Source organism: Spea bombifrons, chromosome 4, assembly GCF_027358695.1.
Source record: "Spea bombifrons isolate aSpeBom1 chromosome 4, aSpeBom1.2.pri, whole genome shotgun sequence".
Lineage (NCBI taxonomy): Eukaryota > Metazoa > Chordata > Amphibia > Anura > Pelobatidae > Spea > Spea bombifrons.
This window is the reverse complement of record NC_071090.1, coordinates 81,144,521-81,159,499: the sequence shown is the minus strand read 5'-3', so window position 1 is coordinate 81,159,499 and position 14,979 is coordinate 81,144,521. Positions and strand designations below refer to the sequence as shown.

Below are 14,979 nucleotides of genomic sequence, written 5' to 3'. Positions count from 1 at the left end.
AGCAAAAATGTTGTGAGCACAATATCCGCGCCGCATATAGTTTCAAAAATAGTATTATTTTTTTCTTTTTTGGGGAAAAACTGTTGTGCGCACAATTTTTGGACATGTGCGCTCTCTAAAAAAGCTATGTGCGCGCGCACAAGCGCACAGCTTAGAGGGAACACTGGCTATAACTACTATAGAAGGGGGAGCAGGGACATCAGGTGAGGCACTCCATGTCGGTGAATCCGCAAAAGAAAATATATATATGTAAGATATATGCAACTACACAGTTGGAGAACTTACAGAACTAGGAGACAACGCCCTGGCTTATTGATAAAGCATACTGGTATTTGGCGGAAGAGAGTATCCAATGCTTGAGGGAAATGGCATGTTTTCATGGAGTACTGTTGGATCCCCTATTAGATCCTGCATCAGGCTGCTATACTGTGAAAGAAAACACACACACACAGAGTTCGAAGCAAGTTTATTTACCATGTTTAGTGTCCTCAGTGGGACAGCAGTATACAGTGCTTGCACATTACCAGGACAATTGGGGACTTTGGAGAAAACTAGACAGTACTTTGTGTCTTTCAGCTATCAAGTTTATAATCTGAGGGAATGCAAAATGAACCCCAGTGTACATTTCGCCTCCTGCCCACCCTGTGAACATGAAACAGTGTTGTATTCCTGGTGATAAAAGGAAATCACTGAGACAAAACAAGGACTACTTCAAGCACGAGTGTTTCATCATGCCACTAGCCCATACAACAAAACCATTTTGGCTAGTGGAAAAAAACAAATGAAAGCTGGCAGCTGACCATTGACTAAATGGAACTAAATCATGTGCTCCCTACACTTGCAGCAGCAGTGCCTGACATGATTTCATTGATAGTGACAACTGCTGGACATTGGCATGTCATTTTAGATTTAGTGAATGCCTTTTCCTCCATTCCTATAGCACCAGAATTACAGGATCAGTTTGCATTTAATTGGGAGGGAAAACAATATGCACCAACTGTACTCCCACAGGAGTGACATGATCTTCAGGTGCTCTATCATAGAAGCCCCCCCTACAAAAACAGATTTATTTTTTACCAATGAACTTAGTCAAACAGTTTTTAGGGGATATTCATGTATAGGTGTGTGCTTTTTTTCTAGATCTTGTAGAGAAAATACAAGGAACAAAGTGCTTCAGGATATCCACAGTGCTTTATAAGAACTGAGCTCCAGGCATCCAGTCCATGTACCTGAAGCTCAATCTCCTAGGGTCATGCAACATTGGGTGGCACCTCCTCGCAGACCCTCAACTATAACCAGTGTTTTTTCTTGTTTTTTAAGGAAATCACTGTTTTCCTGTGTTTGTTTTTCATTTAATTTTTATTAAAAAAGGAAGACATATCACCTTAACATTTATTTCTGGTGAGGGAGATGTGTATCAGAATGAATACTGCATGCTGGAGTCCTTTTCTTTTTTTTCTTGCACACATAGCATGGCTTTTGCTAGAGATCTTCCCTTGGGGTTGGGGCAATTTTATTTTGTCTCTGTCCCCATTCTTGGGGTTGGGGCAATTTTTGTGGTCTCACTTTACCTGTGTTGGCTGTTAGTGTAAGGGGTAGTATTGGGAAGCTGTTAGTGGATAGTGAAAGTGTTGGGTGTGGTAAGGGTTAGTTTATATGGAAAGTGGTAGAGTTGTTGATCAGATCAGATCACTGGCTAACGATTGGTGAGACTTATCAATTACCTTATCAGACTTATCAGTGACCTGTCACTAATCAAATATAGAAATGTATCTGGTTAAAATGTTTAAAAATAAAATGAATAAATACAAAAAAAAATGTAGAATTGCATTCAGATTACATTTGACAAGTTTAGGTCACCAACATTTATCAGTAAGACCAATCAATAATCAGTGACCTTAAACCTCACTAATGATCACTAGTGATCATGTAGACAGCTGCCACTGATGCGGGGAGGGGCCACCCAGAGAATAACAATAATCAGGTCACTTCTATTGGTCAAGAATAATCTGATCATTGCCAGTCCACTCCTGATTGGCTCTGCAACACTTAGGCTGTGGAAGGAGACAGTCCTTCTGTGGACCCCAACTAGCCACCTGAAAACAAATGTTATATCACTTCTTTCCTACTAGGTGGGGGAGAAAACACATTGGGGTAATGGGGATATCTTGTCTATTTTTTTGTCCTACCAGGAGTGGAAATAAAGTGTCCCTCGCAAACAAAACAAGCGTACAGTGAAAACAAAGCAATTGCAAAAAGGTTGTACCCAAGTTGCCAGGATTTACATGCATTACCGAAGCAGAAATCACATTTCATGAGTGAACATATGAAAAATAAATGTGTATTAATTGAAATTCAGACACAGATAAATAGACAAGCCCTTTCTTGTGGTTCATTTTATAAGGTTCCTCTGCAAAAATAAAACAATCTATGGTCTGCAGAGCTGCTGTAACTGTTTAATTATAATGGGCGGATTACATTGAATTCATAGAGCATTTAAAGAGGGCATGGTAAATGGAATTCTGATTCATTTGTATGTAATAACACCAACTCAAATAAAAGTACTATAGTTAATCCCTTTTTAAATAAAATATCAAAAAATGAAAATGCACAATTTAACTCATAAAAGTGGGACAAAAGATGGCCACATAACTTACCTTCTGACTTATTCCTCCATATTCGCCGATCAGCAATAACATGATCATTGAAGGGAATAACACTGATAATCTTGTTATCATGGCACCTGTCGGTGGGTGGGCTATATTAGGCAGCAACTGAACATTTTGTCCTCAATGTTGATGTGTTAGAAGCAGGAACAACAGGCAAGTGTAAGGATCTGAGCGACTTTGACAAGGGCCAAATTGTGATGGCTAGAAGACTGGGTCACAGCATCTCCAAAACTGCAGCTCTTGTGGGGTGTTCCAGGTCTGCAGTGGTCAGTACCTCTCAAAGGTGGTCCAAGGAAGGAAAAGCGGTGAACTGGCGACAGGGTCATAGGCAGTCAAGGCTCATTGATGCACAGGGAGGGCAAAGGCAAAATCCAACAGATGAGCTACTTTAGCCCAATTTGCTGAAACAAAGTTAATGCTGGTTCTTATAGAAAGATGTCAGAACACACAGTGCATCAGTTTGTTCTCTATGGGTGCCAATGCTGACCCCTGTTCACTGCCAAAACCGCCTACAATGGGCACGTAAGCATTAGAACTGGACTATGGAGCTACGGGAAAAATGTGGCCTGGTCTGATGAATGATGTTTTCTTTTACATCACGTTGATGGCCGGGTGCGTGTGCATCGCTTACCTGGAGAACACATGGCACCAGGATGTATCCATGGAGGCCTCACCTCGCAACTTACAGGTTCTGCTACTAATGTCTTGGTGCCAGATACCACAGCATGCCTTCGGAGGTCTGGTGGAGTCCATGCCTCAACGGGTCAGGGCTGTTTTGGTGCCAAAAGCAGGCCTACATGATATTAGGCAAGTGGGCATGATGTTACGGCTGATCGGTGTATGTATGATCTTATATAAGGTACATGGATGTCAGATGGACTTTTGACTTCATCTTGTTGGCCCGATTAAAAGTTATTAACTGAAGACTTAATTTTCTTGTGGGATAATAATCGATACATCCATTTTGCTTAAACTTATATTTGGCAAGAGGTTTGAGAATGGCCTGTATGTCGAAACGTTGCCTGAGTCTCTGCTTTTTCACTCCTCACCTGGTTGCCACCACACGCTTGACCAACCAAATAAGTTTTTCTCGGTCTCATCGGACCACAGGACATGGTTCCAGTAATCCATGTCCTTAGTCTGCTTGGCTACAGCAAAATGTTCACTTTCTTGTGCATCATCTTTAGAAGAGGCTTCCTTCTGCCATGCAGTCCAATTTGATGCAGTGTGTGGCATATGGTCTGAGCACTGACAGGCTGACCCCCCCCCTTCAACCTCTGCAGCAACGCTGGAAGCACTCATGTCTATTTCTCAAAGACAACCTCTGGATATAACACTGAGCATGTGCACTCAACTTCTTTGGTCCCACGTCTGTTCTGAGCGGAACCTGTCCCGTGAAACCGCTGTATGATCTTGCCCACCGTGCTGCAGCTCAGTTCCAGGGTCTCAGCCATCTTATAGCCTAGGCCATCTTTACATAGAGCAACAATTCTTTTTTTTTTCACATCCTCAGAGAGTTCTTTGCCATGAGGTGCCATGTTGGACTTCCAGTGACCAGTATGAGAGCGTGTGAGAGCAATAACACCAAATTTAACTCACCTGCTCCCCATTCACACCTGAGACCTTGTAACACTAACGAGTCACATGACACCAGGGAGGAAAAATTGCTAATTGGGCCCAATTTGTACATTTCCACTTAGGGGTGTACTCACTTTTGTTGCCAAGGGTTAGACATTAATAGCTGTGTGTTGAGTTATTTGGAGGGGACAGCTAATTTACACTGTTATACAGGCTGTACACTCACTACTCTACATTGTAGCAGAGTGTCATTTCTTCAGTGTTGTCACATGAAAAGATATTTTATTATATTTACAAAAATGCAATGGGTGTACTCACTTGTGAGATACTGTATATATGGAGTATAAGTGCCAAAATAACTGCTACCATGCTAGAAATACACTAGGCTATAATGGATTCCAACTCTCTCTCCCTCATGCTTTGCATAAAAGTAGTCTTCAGCTCCATCAAAAAAATTCACTCACTGCACAAGGACAGACAAGAAGTGCTGCAGTCTGGCAGTAAAAGAGTGCCCAATGCCCCTATTAAAATGGATCAAACTCCAGTTTATTAGACAAAAGGTGGAGAACACAAAAAGCATGACATGTTTCTCCAGGAGCAAGTAAACACATGTAAAATGATTGGGCAGGACCGCTAAGCTTTTATTGCAGAATACATTTTCTATTATATGCCCCGGGTTATATAGTAAACCTAGTCACCCTCTCCCTGATATCATTCACTTAATATATTCGAAACGGACTGACTGAACAAATAGCACTATTATCATTAAAACACAAGACATACAGTTGTCATCTTTATTAACAATATTCATAATTGTTTAGTATATCCAGCATTATCGTAGTTCTTATGTTTATGTTAACATAAACTACCTTTAAATGTTGATACAAATTAACGACTGCTGTCGGACACCAAAAAGCACAGTAATATTATACACCTCGAAGGTTAAGGAGAGTTAAATTGAAGAATTTGCTTTTAGTAAGTTTACCATTTGTTTTTGTAACGCGTGTGCTGCATATGCTGTCACAGAACATTGTATCTTCTGGTCACAACCCAATTACAAACTTCTAGAACATGTGACACTATATGTAAGTATACAGAGACACATGTAATGCCTAATGAGCGCTGCAGACTTGGCAGATTCCCTTAATGCCACAGATAAACGCATGTAGTGTCCAACGCTGCCATGCAGGTCCACAAATGGTTGGAGCCATGGACAAGAAATGCATGCAAATTTCTTAACAGTGGCATGCAATTCCACAACCCGTGTCGTCTCTATAAATGTATGGATCAAAAGACAGGCTGGGAATATCTGCATTATAATGGGGAATTCTTTAATGAGACTACATCAGCGTGGGGAGGCATTAAGGTGTTTCCTGGCTCACACAGAAAAAAAAATTGGATTTTTTTTATCCTACAAAACCTTCAATATATTAATGTTTAAAGGAAACAAAAAAACCCAAAAACTGAGGATGATCAGAGATTCTTTGTGAATCTGAAGCTTAAATGTGCTACAGGTTTACATACAGATCTTGTAAACTGTAAAAATTAGTACACGTTTGCAAAAAGGTTGTGCAAAACTATTGTATTTACAAAATGGCACAAAAGTGAATTCAACAGTCTATGCACATGCACACATCGTCCACATCTTCGGAGGGTCCTACACTACGAATGAGGAACATACCAGCTTCAACAGGTCGCTTTCATTATGGATCAGGCTCGTGAAAGGTTACAGCTGTGGGAGCAAATATTGCCCAAGTGAAATCCTATTGTTAAAGCTGAGAAAGGTTTAAGGCCATTCAAGTTAAAAGGGCAGAGAGCTGTTAACAACCTTTAAGAACCCAGTTTGATCTGACATGTTTTGCTTTCTTCCAAACATAATTTGCTGTCTTAGCAGCCAAAATGGCAGGAAAAAAACTATTTATAAACTACACTATGAAGGAAATCAAATTGAGAAAGAAAGCAAACTTTAAAATGGTAAAACCCACAAAAGTGTCCATTGCTTTAACCTGACATACACGTAGGAAATAGGCATTATGTACATTTATTTTTTGTTTGTTTTCAAGTAGATTAATTTACATTGCTATACCAAAACAGGTCTCTTAATCAGTGCATTGTCTTCAACAACTATTCTGATAGTACACATTTCAGCCTACACTCCAGATAGCTACCTGCAATACCACCCCTTTGCCTGGCCATCAAACTGACTACAATGTAAAGAGGAAAGACGCAAGGGAACAAAAAACAAAACCAAAAAAAAAAACATCATTGAGAAGGAAGATTAATGGGAATGAGGCAGGGTTCATGCAGACAGGCCCTTCAATCAGCCAGCCAACTTGCTTGCTACCAGGGAAGGTTTCCTTTGTGGTAGGTCCTGTGGAGTAGGGATATGATCACCAGTGACTTCTGTTTTGTCTGGTGTAGCAGCTGGAAGCTGCTTGTTCTTCATTTTTGCTTTAGCCATGTTATAGTCTCCAGAGTCAAAGTATTTTTGCTAAACAAACAAAAAAAAGGAAAGACAAGTTAAATTAGTTAAATGAAATGTATAATCTGTAAAATCTCTTCAGGAAATATGTAAAAACCTGATAGACTGCATTGTAAAATAATTTGAAAATATTCAGTTCCCACAAAATGCAATAATCAAGTTCAATGCCAACTATAGAAAACACACTTTTCTACTTGCTAGAATGGTCAAAATAAACTACGAGTTCAAAAAATAAATGGCATGACACCTGAAAACAGAGTTGATTCTTCCATAACTTTCAAATCGTATCCATAATTTTCCTACAACAATAAAGAAGTACAAAACGACATAGTCACGAATGTCTGGCACTAGCTTGATCTGGAGAACAGGTGTGTGTGTTGTGGTTTAATTGCATAAGACCGCAATGGCTTGTGTGATAGGATTTGCAACCTTATCTACTATACATTGTTTAAAGGTGCTTTAAGTATATAATTCAAAATTAAAGAACACAAAGTGCATCGTGTCACAAGCAATCACGGTTGGCAAGAAAGCCATCAGTTATTCAATGCTGGCGCAAGAGGTACCAATAAGCCATCTAAACTGCTGCAAACATAATGAAGTGTACATTACCAATAACGCGGCAAATGATAAATCAGTACACACAAACCTTCACACTTACTCCTTTTTGAAGACGTTTCCTCAGGAAATCAGACCCTCCAGGCTTGGGTCCTAGGTGTGGATACCTTGCTTTTAACTTGGCTTCTTCTGCTTTTTCAGGGCTGACAACTTTATCATCCATTTCCTATGGGGGAGGGGGGAAGAAACGTTTTAATTCTTCTACTGTATGTGCAAATATGTAACACAAGTAACATACCATTTTTAAATCGATTGCCATTTTGAAATGCATCACGTCACCTTAGGTTTCTCAGCTTTTTGTTTTTTTCAAATAAGTTTTAATCAGTTAGTTTTGAGTTTCACTTCACTATTCCCATTATATGACAGGGCTCAACAAACCCCAGAAGCCAGGTAACATGACTCCTAAAGTTGTACAGATGGCACCTAATATTACTGCTTTGTTATACTGGGCCAACAGACAAATCTCTTCCTGGCTGCTGCAAAGTAGATGTGTATATGGAGTAAGCACCTTTTCTCGCTCCCCTCCTGGTTTGTAAGAGCTCCCAGGGCATAAAGTTGAAACACTTATTGGATCCCCCTCTACTATTGCGACTATGCATGTCTGCCTAGCAGTCTGGGATAAAGTACAAGCCAAACCCAAAGCCCTAATCATGCTGACTTGCGGGTAACAGAAAAGTCATCTTAAAGGCGACACACACACACACACACACAACGAGGGTAGTACTTTTATATTTACTTTTCTGAAAAACGTATATTAAACTCTTATCTGGTGCGGATGCCCTGTTGCTGCCCTCCTCTTGCATGCTCTGACATTTCAGTGGGGGTAAACTGCACTTCCACTGAAATCAACAGGCCAGCGCCAGGGAAGAATAAGTTATGTGCTATGAAAAGAGTTGGCCAAGGGGTCTTGTTGGCCCCCTGAAAATCTCCTGTGAGTCCTGGCTGGCTTTGCATATCTGCGTATGCACACTACTGTAGGAGGCAGGAAAACATGCAAATGTGAGACACACTATTGTATGGACTAAAGTGCACACGATGGCTATAAAGCCCATTTAAACAATATATATTTCCAAAACTATTAGCTGCTTGGCTGTGAGCAGTTTTGATAGAGTATATTAAGTTATAGTGGAGTGCGTTTAAACCAGGCCTGGACAAGGTGGGGAACATTGGAGCCAACTTCATTGTGTTCTATTATTTATTTATTTATTTATTTAGAAAGAGGTATCAATAGAAAATGGCAAACAAATATATAAAAATAAATCTAGGAGACAAGTCAGCTGGTTTCTGATATTTCTCAATCCCTGCTTTAACCACTTTAATTTAAAGAAGATCAATTCCCAAAGAGTAACAGGCAAGTGGCAGCTACTATTTACTCTAGCGTTGGTGCCAGCAGACCATGTAATCACGGCCACTGGGGCAAGATATTTTGAGAGCCGTCACCATAATCCCCGACAAACGCGACTGGAGGTTAGAACTCCAAAGGCCACGCATTGTTTGAAAGCGTCAGCTGGACGGCTAATAAAATGACAGCAGAATAGTTTGCAGTAGCTGCTGGGTTGCATCTACCGTGCCAGTCACACAGCCCTGCTCTACAGCGTGTACATCGGTTTCTCAGATAAAACATTGAGTTGTTCTGTAGAATCATTGTGACTCAGATCCCGGGCTGCCCACACAAAAGGATGCGCAATACTAATGTGCATCACATGCGTAACCAGCAGTTAAAGCTGTTTTCCACATTAATATGGAAGGCAGTTTAAAGTTGCAGTAACTCAATCACATCATACAATGAAATCTCTTCTTCCCCTCTCCTAAAATTTCCCATTTTCAGTTTTTACCACTTGGAAAATCAGGGGAGTATCAATACACGATCGGTGGACTTCAGTGACAAACCCTCTATAACTGTGGAGATTGAGAACATATGAAACCTGGCCAAGTTCTAAACACAGCCAATTTTCTGCTGGCTGCGGGAGAATCATCTTCTGAAATGCTCCTTTTTCGAAAAGCACTACTTTAATAAGGTGCTGTCCCATACAGACAAAACAATAACCTAAGTATGTGATTCTTTTTCAACCCCCCCCCAGTGTACCCATTGATTTCGATACAAATGCTTTCCTGCCACTGTTGGTTGCTACACACTGTCACAAACATACGGAGACATTCCCGTCTACCCATTGAGCACTGCTGTGAAATGCTGGCGCGCTATTAAACAATAAAATTATAACACATTATTCACTGGTGGGTGTGCCAAGGCCATGGCATTGCCTCTAAGAATTGTTTCTGGGAAGTGTTTGGATATTTTCACAGTTGTAAGAAAGAGGTCTTTGATGCTAAATGTAGTTATAAAAATATGTTAACTTTAGGAGGAGGAGACATGGATTATACAAGCGAAGTGAGCAGAAAGTACTTCTGAAACAAAGTCCCATCAGATTCCCCGTGTTGCTGTATGTCGTGCAGAGATAGGCTTTCACTTGTACCACTAAACGCCGGGACTTTTTTTTTTAACAAACTGCTTTTGTTCACCAGCCAGGAGTTGTTTATTTCACATCCCAAATAGTTTTTGAAAAGTCAATAATATTTACTGTGCAGACTAATCGTGAAAAGCACACTAAATATTCAATACCTCAGGGGCTGAAAAAAGCTTATAGATTTTAGAGAACAGGAAGAGCTGAACTGAATAGACATACATAACATACTCTGAAGCGGCCTTATTTCTATTTATCAGGCCCTAGAACGCTTCTGCTATGTCAGCTGAATCTACTTTAAGTGGCTGGAGCCATCGTATTATTATAGTCTCCTTAAATTTGGTTGGTTTTGTCCCTTGCACATACATGGAGGAGCCAAGCAGAGAGCACACTATGCATTTGCACTGCCCATCCCCCAACACAGTTCTTATGTCTGGAAGAGACATGTAGTGCTAGAGTTCCACAAGTTGTAATGAGACATGCGCAGAAAGAGGGCTTATTCCAAAAAAGCGCTTTCTTGCCAGATTGACTCCTTCAAGCAGCCAAAAGCGGCATGAATAGCGGACATGATCTGTGGTGCCGCGCGGCAGCTTACCCAAAGCCAAGCGGCTTTTCTCCATATTAAAGTACTTTAATATTCATTCCTTGTTGGCGAGGCTGCATGGGACAGTCTGCCCCTCTAATAACAGGACATGAGTGGCCACAGCGTGGAAGTATATCAATAGATGTGTCCAAGAACAAGGAAACTGAGCTTAGGAAGTCACCTTTAATACCGGTAATACTATAAATACGGTCGACAGCCAAACATCGCCTTCCTGACAAGGACGTGTAAGAACACGAAGCGTTTTGCACAATATGACTGTTTAAATAAGTCTGCTGATTGCACCAGCACACTGGCTTCAAAAAGTGACCCGGCCACGTTTCAGACCTTGCAGCACAATCTTCTGTTGTCACCAAGGAACACATTTCTAGTAAATGCTATCCAAAGTCATTAAAAGTATTTCAGCCACAAAGATCACATTCCATTATGCATATAACAGTACAAGACCTTCAATCCTAGGATTTGTCCAGGTCCGGTTCCCTGGTTATATAAGTACACACATATTGTTGATAGTTTACTAAATTCACAAGAATCATGCATAAATATCACTAAATGGACCTTAAGCCTCCAATTAACATATACAGACAAAAGATACAAGAAGAACTCCTGCTATAACCTTCATAGCACAATCTAATCACAAAGAACACCGGGAAACCCAATACCACACAACCGGCTGGCATCTATTCCAGATCATCCCAGCAACAATGGACAAACGAGGACAATGACTGCAAACATGCACTTGTTTGTATAGCCAAAGTCAAGAGTCTAGTCCAAGTTGTATATAAAATGAAGTGTAGAATCATTTTTTTGCATTATTTTGTTACTAGACCTCTTGGTTTGCATCTGCTCATACCATGCAATGCATGTGTGGGATGTGTACTTTTGGTTTATAGATTAAAAAGGGGTGACTGGTCTGTCTCTTTAACCGCTCAGAGCACCAAGCATGACCACGCAATCTAACTGAAACCTGAACCGTTTAGGTCTTGGGTACTGAGAACATTCCCAACATCTGTGCATTCTACCCTCAGCAGCGATGCATCAAGTAGTGCTTCAAAAGTTTTAAGTATGCACTCGCCACATGAACGTTAAGATGCAATGTGGAACATGTCTGCATTGCCATGTTACAAGCAGTAATAATTACAATAACAAATCTGTTTTTGTCTTAACCAGCTCTGTTCTTCCATGTGGGTCCAGGGGTTTCAAAATCTACTTAATTTCAAAACTAAACGGTCCTTGAAAAGAACTGTGGTAAACCAGAGGAGCTTTGTCAGAAATACTCAATACTAGTGTACATGCCTATCATTAAAATGTATCCCCTCCACCCTTTTCTCCCTGGGTACCTGCGGCCCATCACACCACTATCAATCTCATCACACCTACATAAAGCCAGAAACACAAAATCCTACCAGAAATACTCTCTGTGCCAATATCCACAACATGGACCATAGGCTCAGTTAACTCTTCTTCAGCCTTCAAACTCATCATCAGCTTTCCTCAAACAAACCACCAATCACTTGCTGCCCGCCACCGTGCTCTCGGATACAGATGAGGATGGTACTCACGGCGGGGCGTTACAGCTCATCATACACTTTACCTGCAGTCATATCTCCACTCAGCCTCACAAGGAAGCACACGAACAATCCACAAAATAATACATAAGTGACATGTAAACTGAAACGCTGTGACACAAAGAAAAGGCCTGTCACATGCAATGGAAAAGTAGAGAAATAAAATCCATTTTGCTGCAGGGCCTGCAGTTTAGGTGGGGCTGGGACAGAGATTCAGCCTGCTTTGGGCTGCCAGGAAGTCACACAAGGATCCCTGAGCCATCCATGAGATGGGAAGAGGACCACACCAAGAGGAGGATCCTCTGCCTACCGGGAGTAGAATTAAATAGGCCAGCAGCAAGATTACCGAAGTGTTACTGCTGATCCATAGTGATCAACACGCAAGAGAGCGACACTAAATAGGGCATTCGCAAAATGCAGCCGCTAGCACACTTAGGCCAGTCCGGCCATGTGGCCTGGGCTGCAGTCATCATTCCCTGAGCCATAGTGTGAGCTAATGCTAGGGCGATCCCCAAGGACAATGCCTCTCACTAACTATTTCATCGCCAGAACGTCTTACATCCTGTCAGATACAAGGGACCCTGTGAGGGGGAGATAAAGGCAGGAAGAGGCCAGACCACGCAAGTGAATCCACGAAAAGAGCAGCAGCAGCAAGAACACACAAGGCCAACGGCCGGGAAAGCCACGAGAGGGAAGGGGGTTTGGACATGCAGAGGGACACGACGCACCAGCGGGCATTTCAGATAGCAGAGTCCAGGGAGGGATAGCCAAACCGCCTTTATCCCTCATAAAACTGTGACTCATCCTCCGGCACCATAGTCAGGAACCCAGCACCCAAAGGCCATAATTCCCTCAACGTAGACTTCCTAGTGCCCTCTATACTCACTCTCTGCTCGTCAGTGGAATTATCCTCCGGGAACTTGGTATCCTGGTTATCCGCAGACATTGTAAGAAGATGCGGCGGCTTCTAGTTCGCCCCTGCTCGCTCTCTCCAGGCTCCGCCTACACAAAGATGGCCGCTGCGCTGGGTACGTCACTGTCACGTGATTCACGACGTTTGATGTAGACAGGGAATCCTCTTGAAGCGTAGGTCGCCGTCCCTGCGGTGACGTCATCCAGCGGCGCGCACTCTGTACTCGGTGTATTGCATACGTTGATGCGGTCGGTTGTTCTCGAAGCTTTGGATTTGGGAATGGGGACCCTGCTCGGAGGCTTTGGTCACCGAGGGCCGCCTCCATACTCTGTGCAGTTGGAGTACAAAAATACCAGTTCTATGCTACATGTTTATTGTCCCAGCAGCTGTACGGCATTATTGAAATCATGGTTAGAAGTCAAAAGGACACTAGAGCCATCATATGCACTTTAATGCGTATGACAGCTGAGTGGTCCCCTTAAAGTTCCTTGGCACATGATACTTGCCACCAGCTTCTTTTTTGCACTCCAACAATGTGAAGAGGTTAGCTACACACACGTTAAAGTTGCATATCTCCAAACAGTCATATTTTGGGGTTTTAGTCCCATTTTTGGGCCCTCTGTCCTAGGTAGCTGCTCTCCTATACCGCTTTTGCAGGCAGTTCAAGGTGATATGGGGAGAAGGTGGACCGCATTTTTTCATTCAGGGACACACTATGAAGCAGATGCGATTACACACACATATATATACCGTATATGGTGTATGTGTATATATATATATATTATATATGTATATATATATATATATATATATATATATATATATATATATAGTATTTGCTCAATTATAGCAGGACCTCGATTATAAGACGACCTCCCAAAATGTGAATATTAATTTAGGGGAAAAAAGCCTGAATATAAGACTACCCAATAAGAAAAAAGTTTTACTAGTAAATATTAATTCACATGTGAACTATTTTTTCATATTTAATAAAAACTGTGATTGGGAAAAATGCATTTTTTGTTTTTATTTCCTTTTATTTGCCAACCTGCCCCCAGGTATGCACAGCTGCCCCCCAGAAATGCCTTATACCCCCTTATATGACTTTTACACCTCTATATGCCACTCTGCCTCCCTGAGCACTGGAAGGTCATGTGACGTCATAGAATCCCCGGCAGAAGTGCCAGCAGCAGACCTCCACCGGCTGCTGGAGAGAAGGATCCAGGTACCCTGCAGCGCTGCGGGGATCTGGATCTTAGTCTTTTAGTCAGACCTCTATTTTAGATCTGATTATAAGACCTCGAATATAAGATGGGTATTTTTCAGGAAAAGAACCTTGTCTTATAATCAAGCAAATACGGTGTATATATATATATATTTATACACTGATTCACATATGCACACCGTCACATACAGATAAAATACATTTTATATATATATATATATATATATATATATATATATATATACATATACTATTACCGTATTGGCTCGAATATAGGCCGCACTTTTTCCCCCACTTTAAGTTTTTAAAGTGGGGGTGCGGCTTATATTCGGGGTCTAGCGCCCGACGCCCGGGACATGCAGTTCCGGGCGCCGGTAGGGTTAGGATACAGATCCCCCGCAGCGGTGCAGGGGACCTGTGTCCTACTCTCTGATACGCTCAGACATCCTCCCCTGCCAGCACTTCCCACGGGGGGAGTGCCGGCACGGGAGGTTGTCTAAGTGCATCGTGCAGAGATTCACCGGCAGCAGCGATGCGCGTAAACAGCCTCCGCTGCCGGTACGTCTGCACGATGTGCTTTAACAATCTCTTTTGCCAGGAATTCCCACGGGGGGAGTCCCGGCAAGGGAGATTGTTAAAGCACATCGTGCAGACGTGCCGGCAGCGGATGTTGTTTACGCGCATCGCCACAGCCGGTGAACGTCCGCACGATGTGTTTTACCTCTGCCCCCAAGACTTACCGGAGCAGACTCCCAGGTGTCTTGCGTGGCCGACGTATACAACGCGTATTGCGTAGATGACCCCCGCCGGCCCAGCAAGACACCCGGGAGTCTGCTCTGGTAAGTCGGGGGGGGGGGCAGAGTGGC

General features: G+C 42.2%; 1 protein-coding gene across 2 annotated transcripts; it reads right to left on the bottom strand.

Moving 5' to 3' along the window:
- Positions 1 to 5,814: 5,814 nt before the first annotated feature.
- On the bottom strand, positions 5,815 to 13,011 carry ARPP19 (cAMP regulated phosphoprotein 19). Of its 2 annotated transcripts, none has more exons than XM_053465586.1 (3): positions 12,862 to 13,011; positions 7,376 to 7,510; positions 5,815 to 6,738 (listed from the first exon to the last, which is right to left on the bottom strand). In XM_053465586.1, the coding sequence occupies exons 1-3, from the start codon at positions 12,919 to 12,921 to the stop codon at positions 6,568 to 6,570; spliced, it is 366 nt and encodes a 121-aa protein (XP_053321561.1). In that variant the 5' UTR covers positions 12,922 to 13,011; the 3' UTR covers positions 5,815 to 6,567. The 2 variants fall into 2 exon arrangements, with proteins under 2 accessions (XP_053321561.1, XP_053321562.1); XM_053465587.1 differs by having other exon boundaries at positions 7,388 to 7,510.
- Between the last annotated feature and the right edge of the window lie 1,968 nt (positions 13,012 to 14,979).

Excerpts from the sequence above, each read along its gene's own strand:
- ARPP19 (XM_053465586.1), bottom strand. The coding sequence starts at position 12,921 with ATGTCTGCGGATAACCAGGATACCAAGTTCCCGGAGGATAATTCCACT. Across the intron at positions 7,511-12,861 it reads ATTCCACTGACGAGCAGAGA|GAAATGGATGATAAAGTTGT; the intron begins GTGAGTATAGAG and ends CCTCCCCCATAG. Across the intron at positions 6,739-7,375 it reads AAAAAGGAGTAAGTGTGAAG|CAAAAATACTTTGACTCTGG; the intron begins GTTTGTGTGTAC and ends TTGTTTGTTTAG.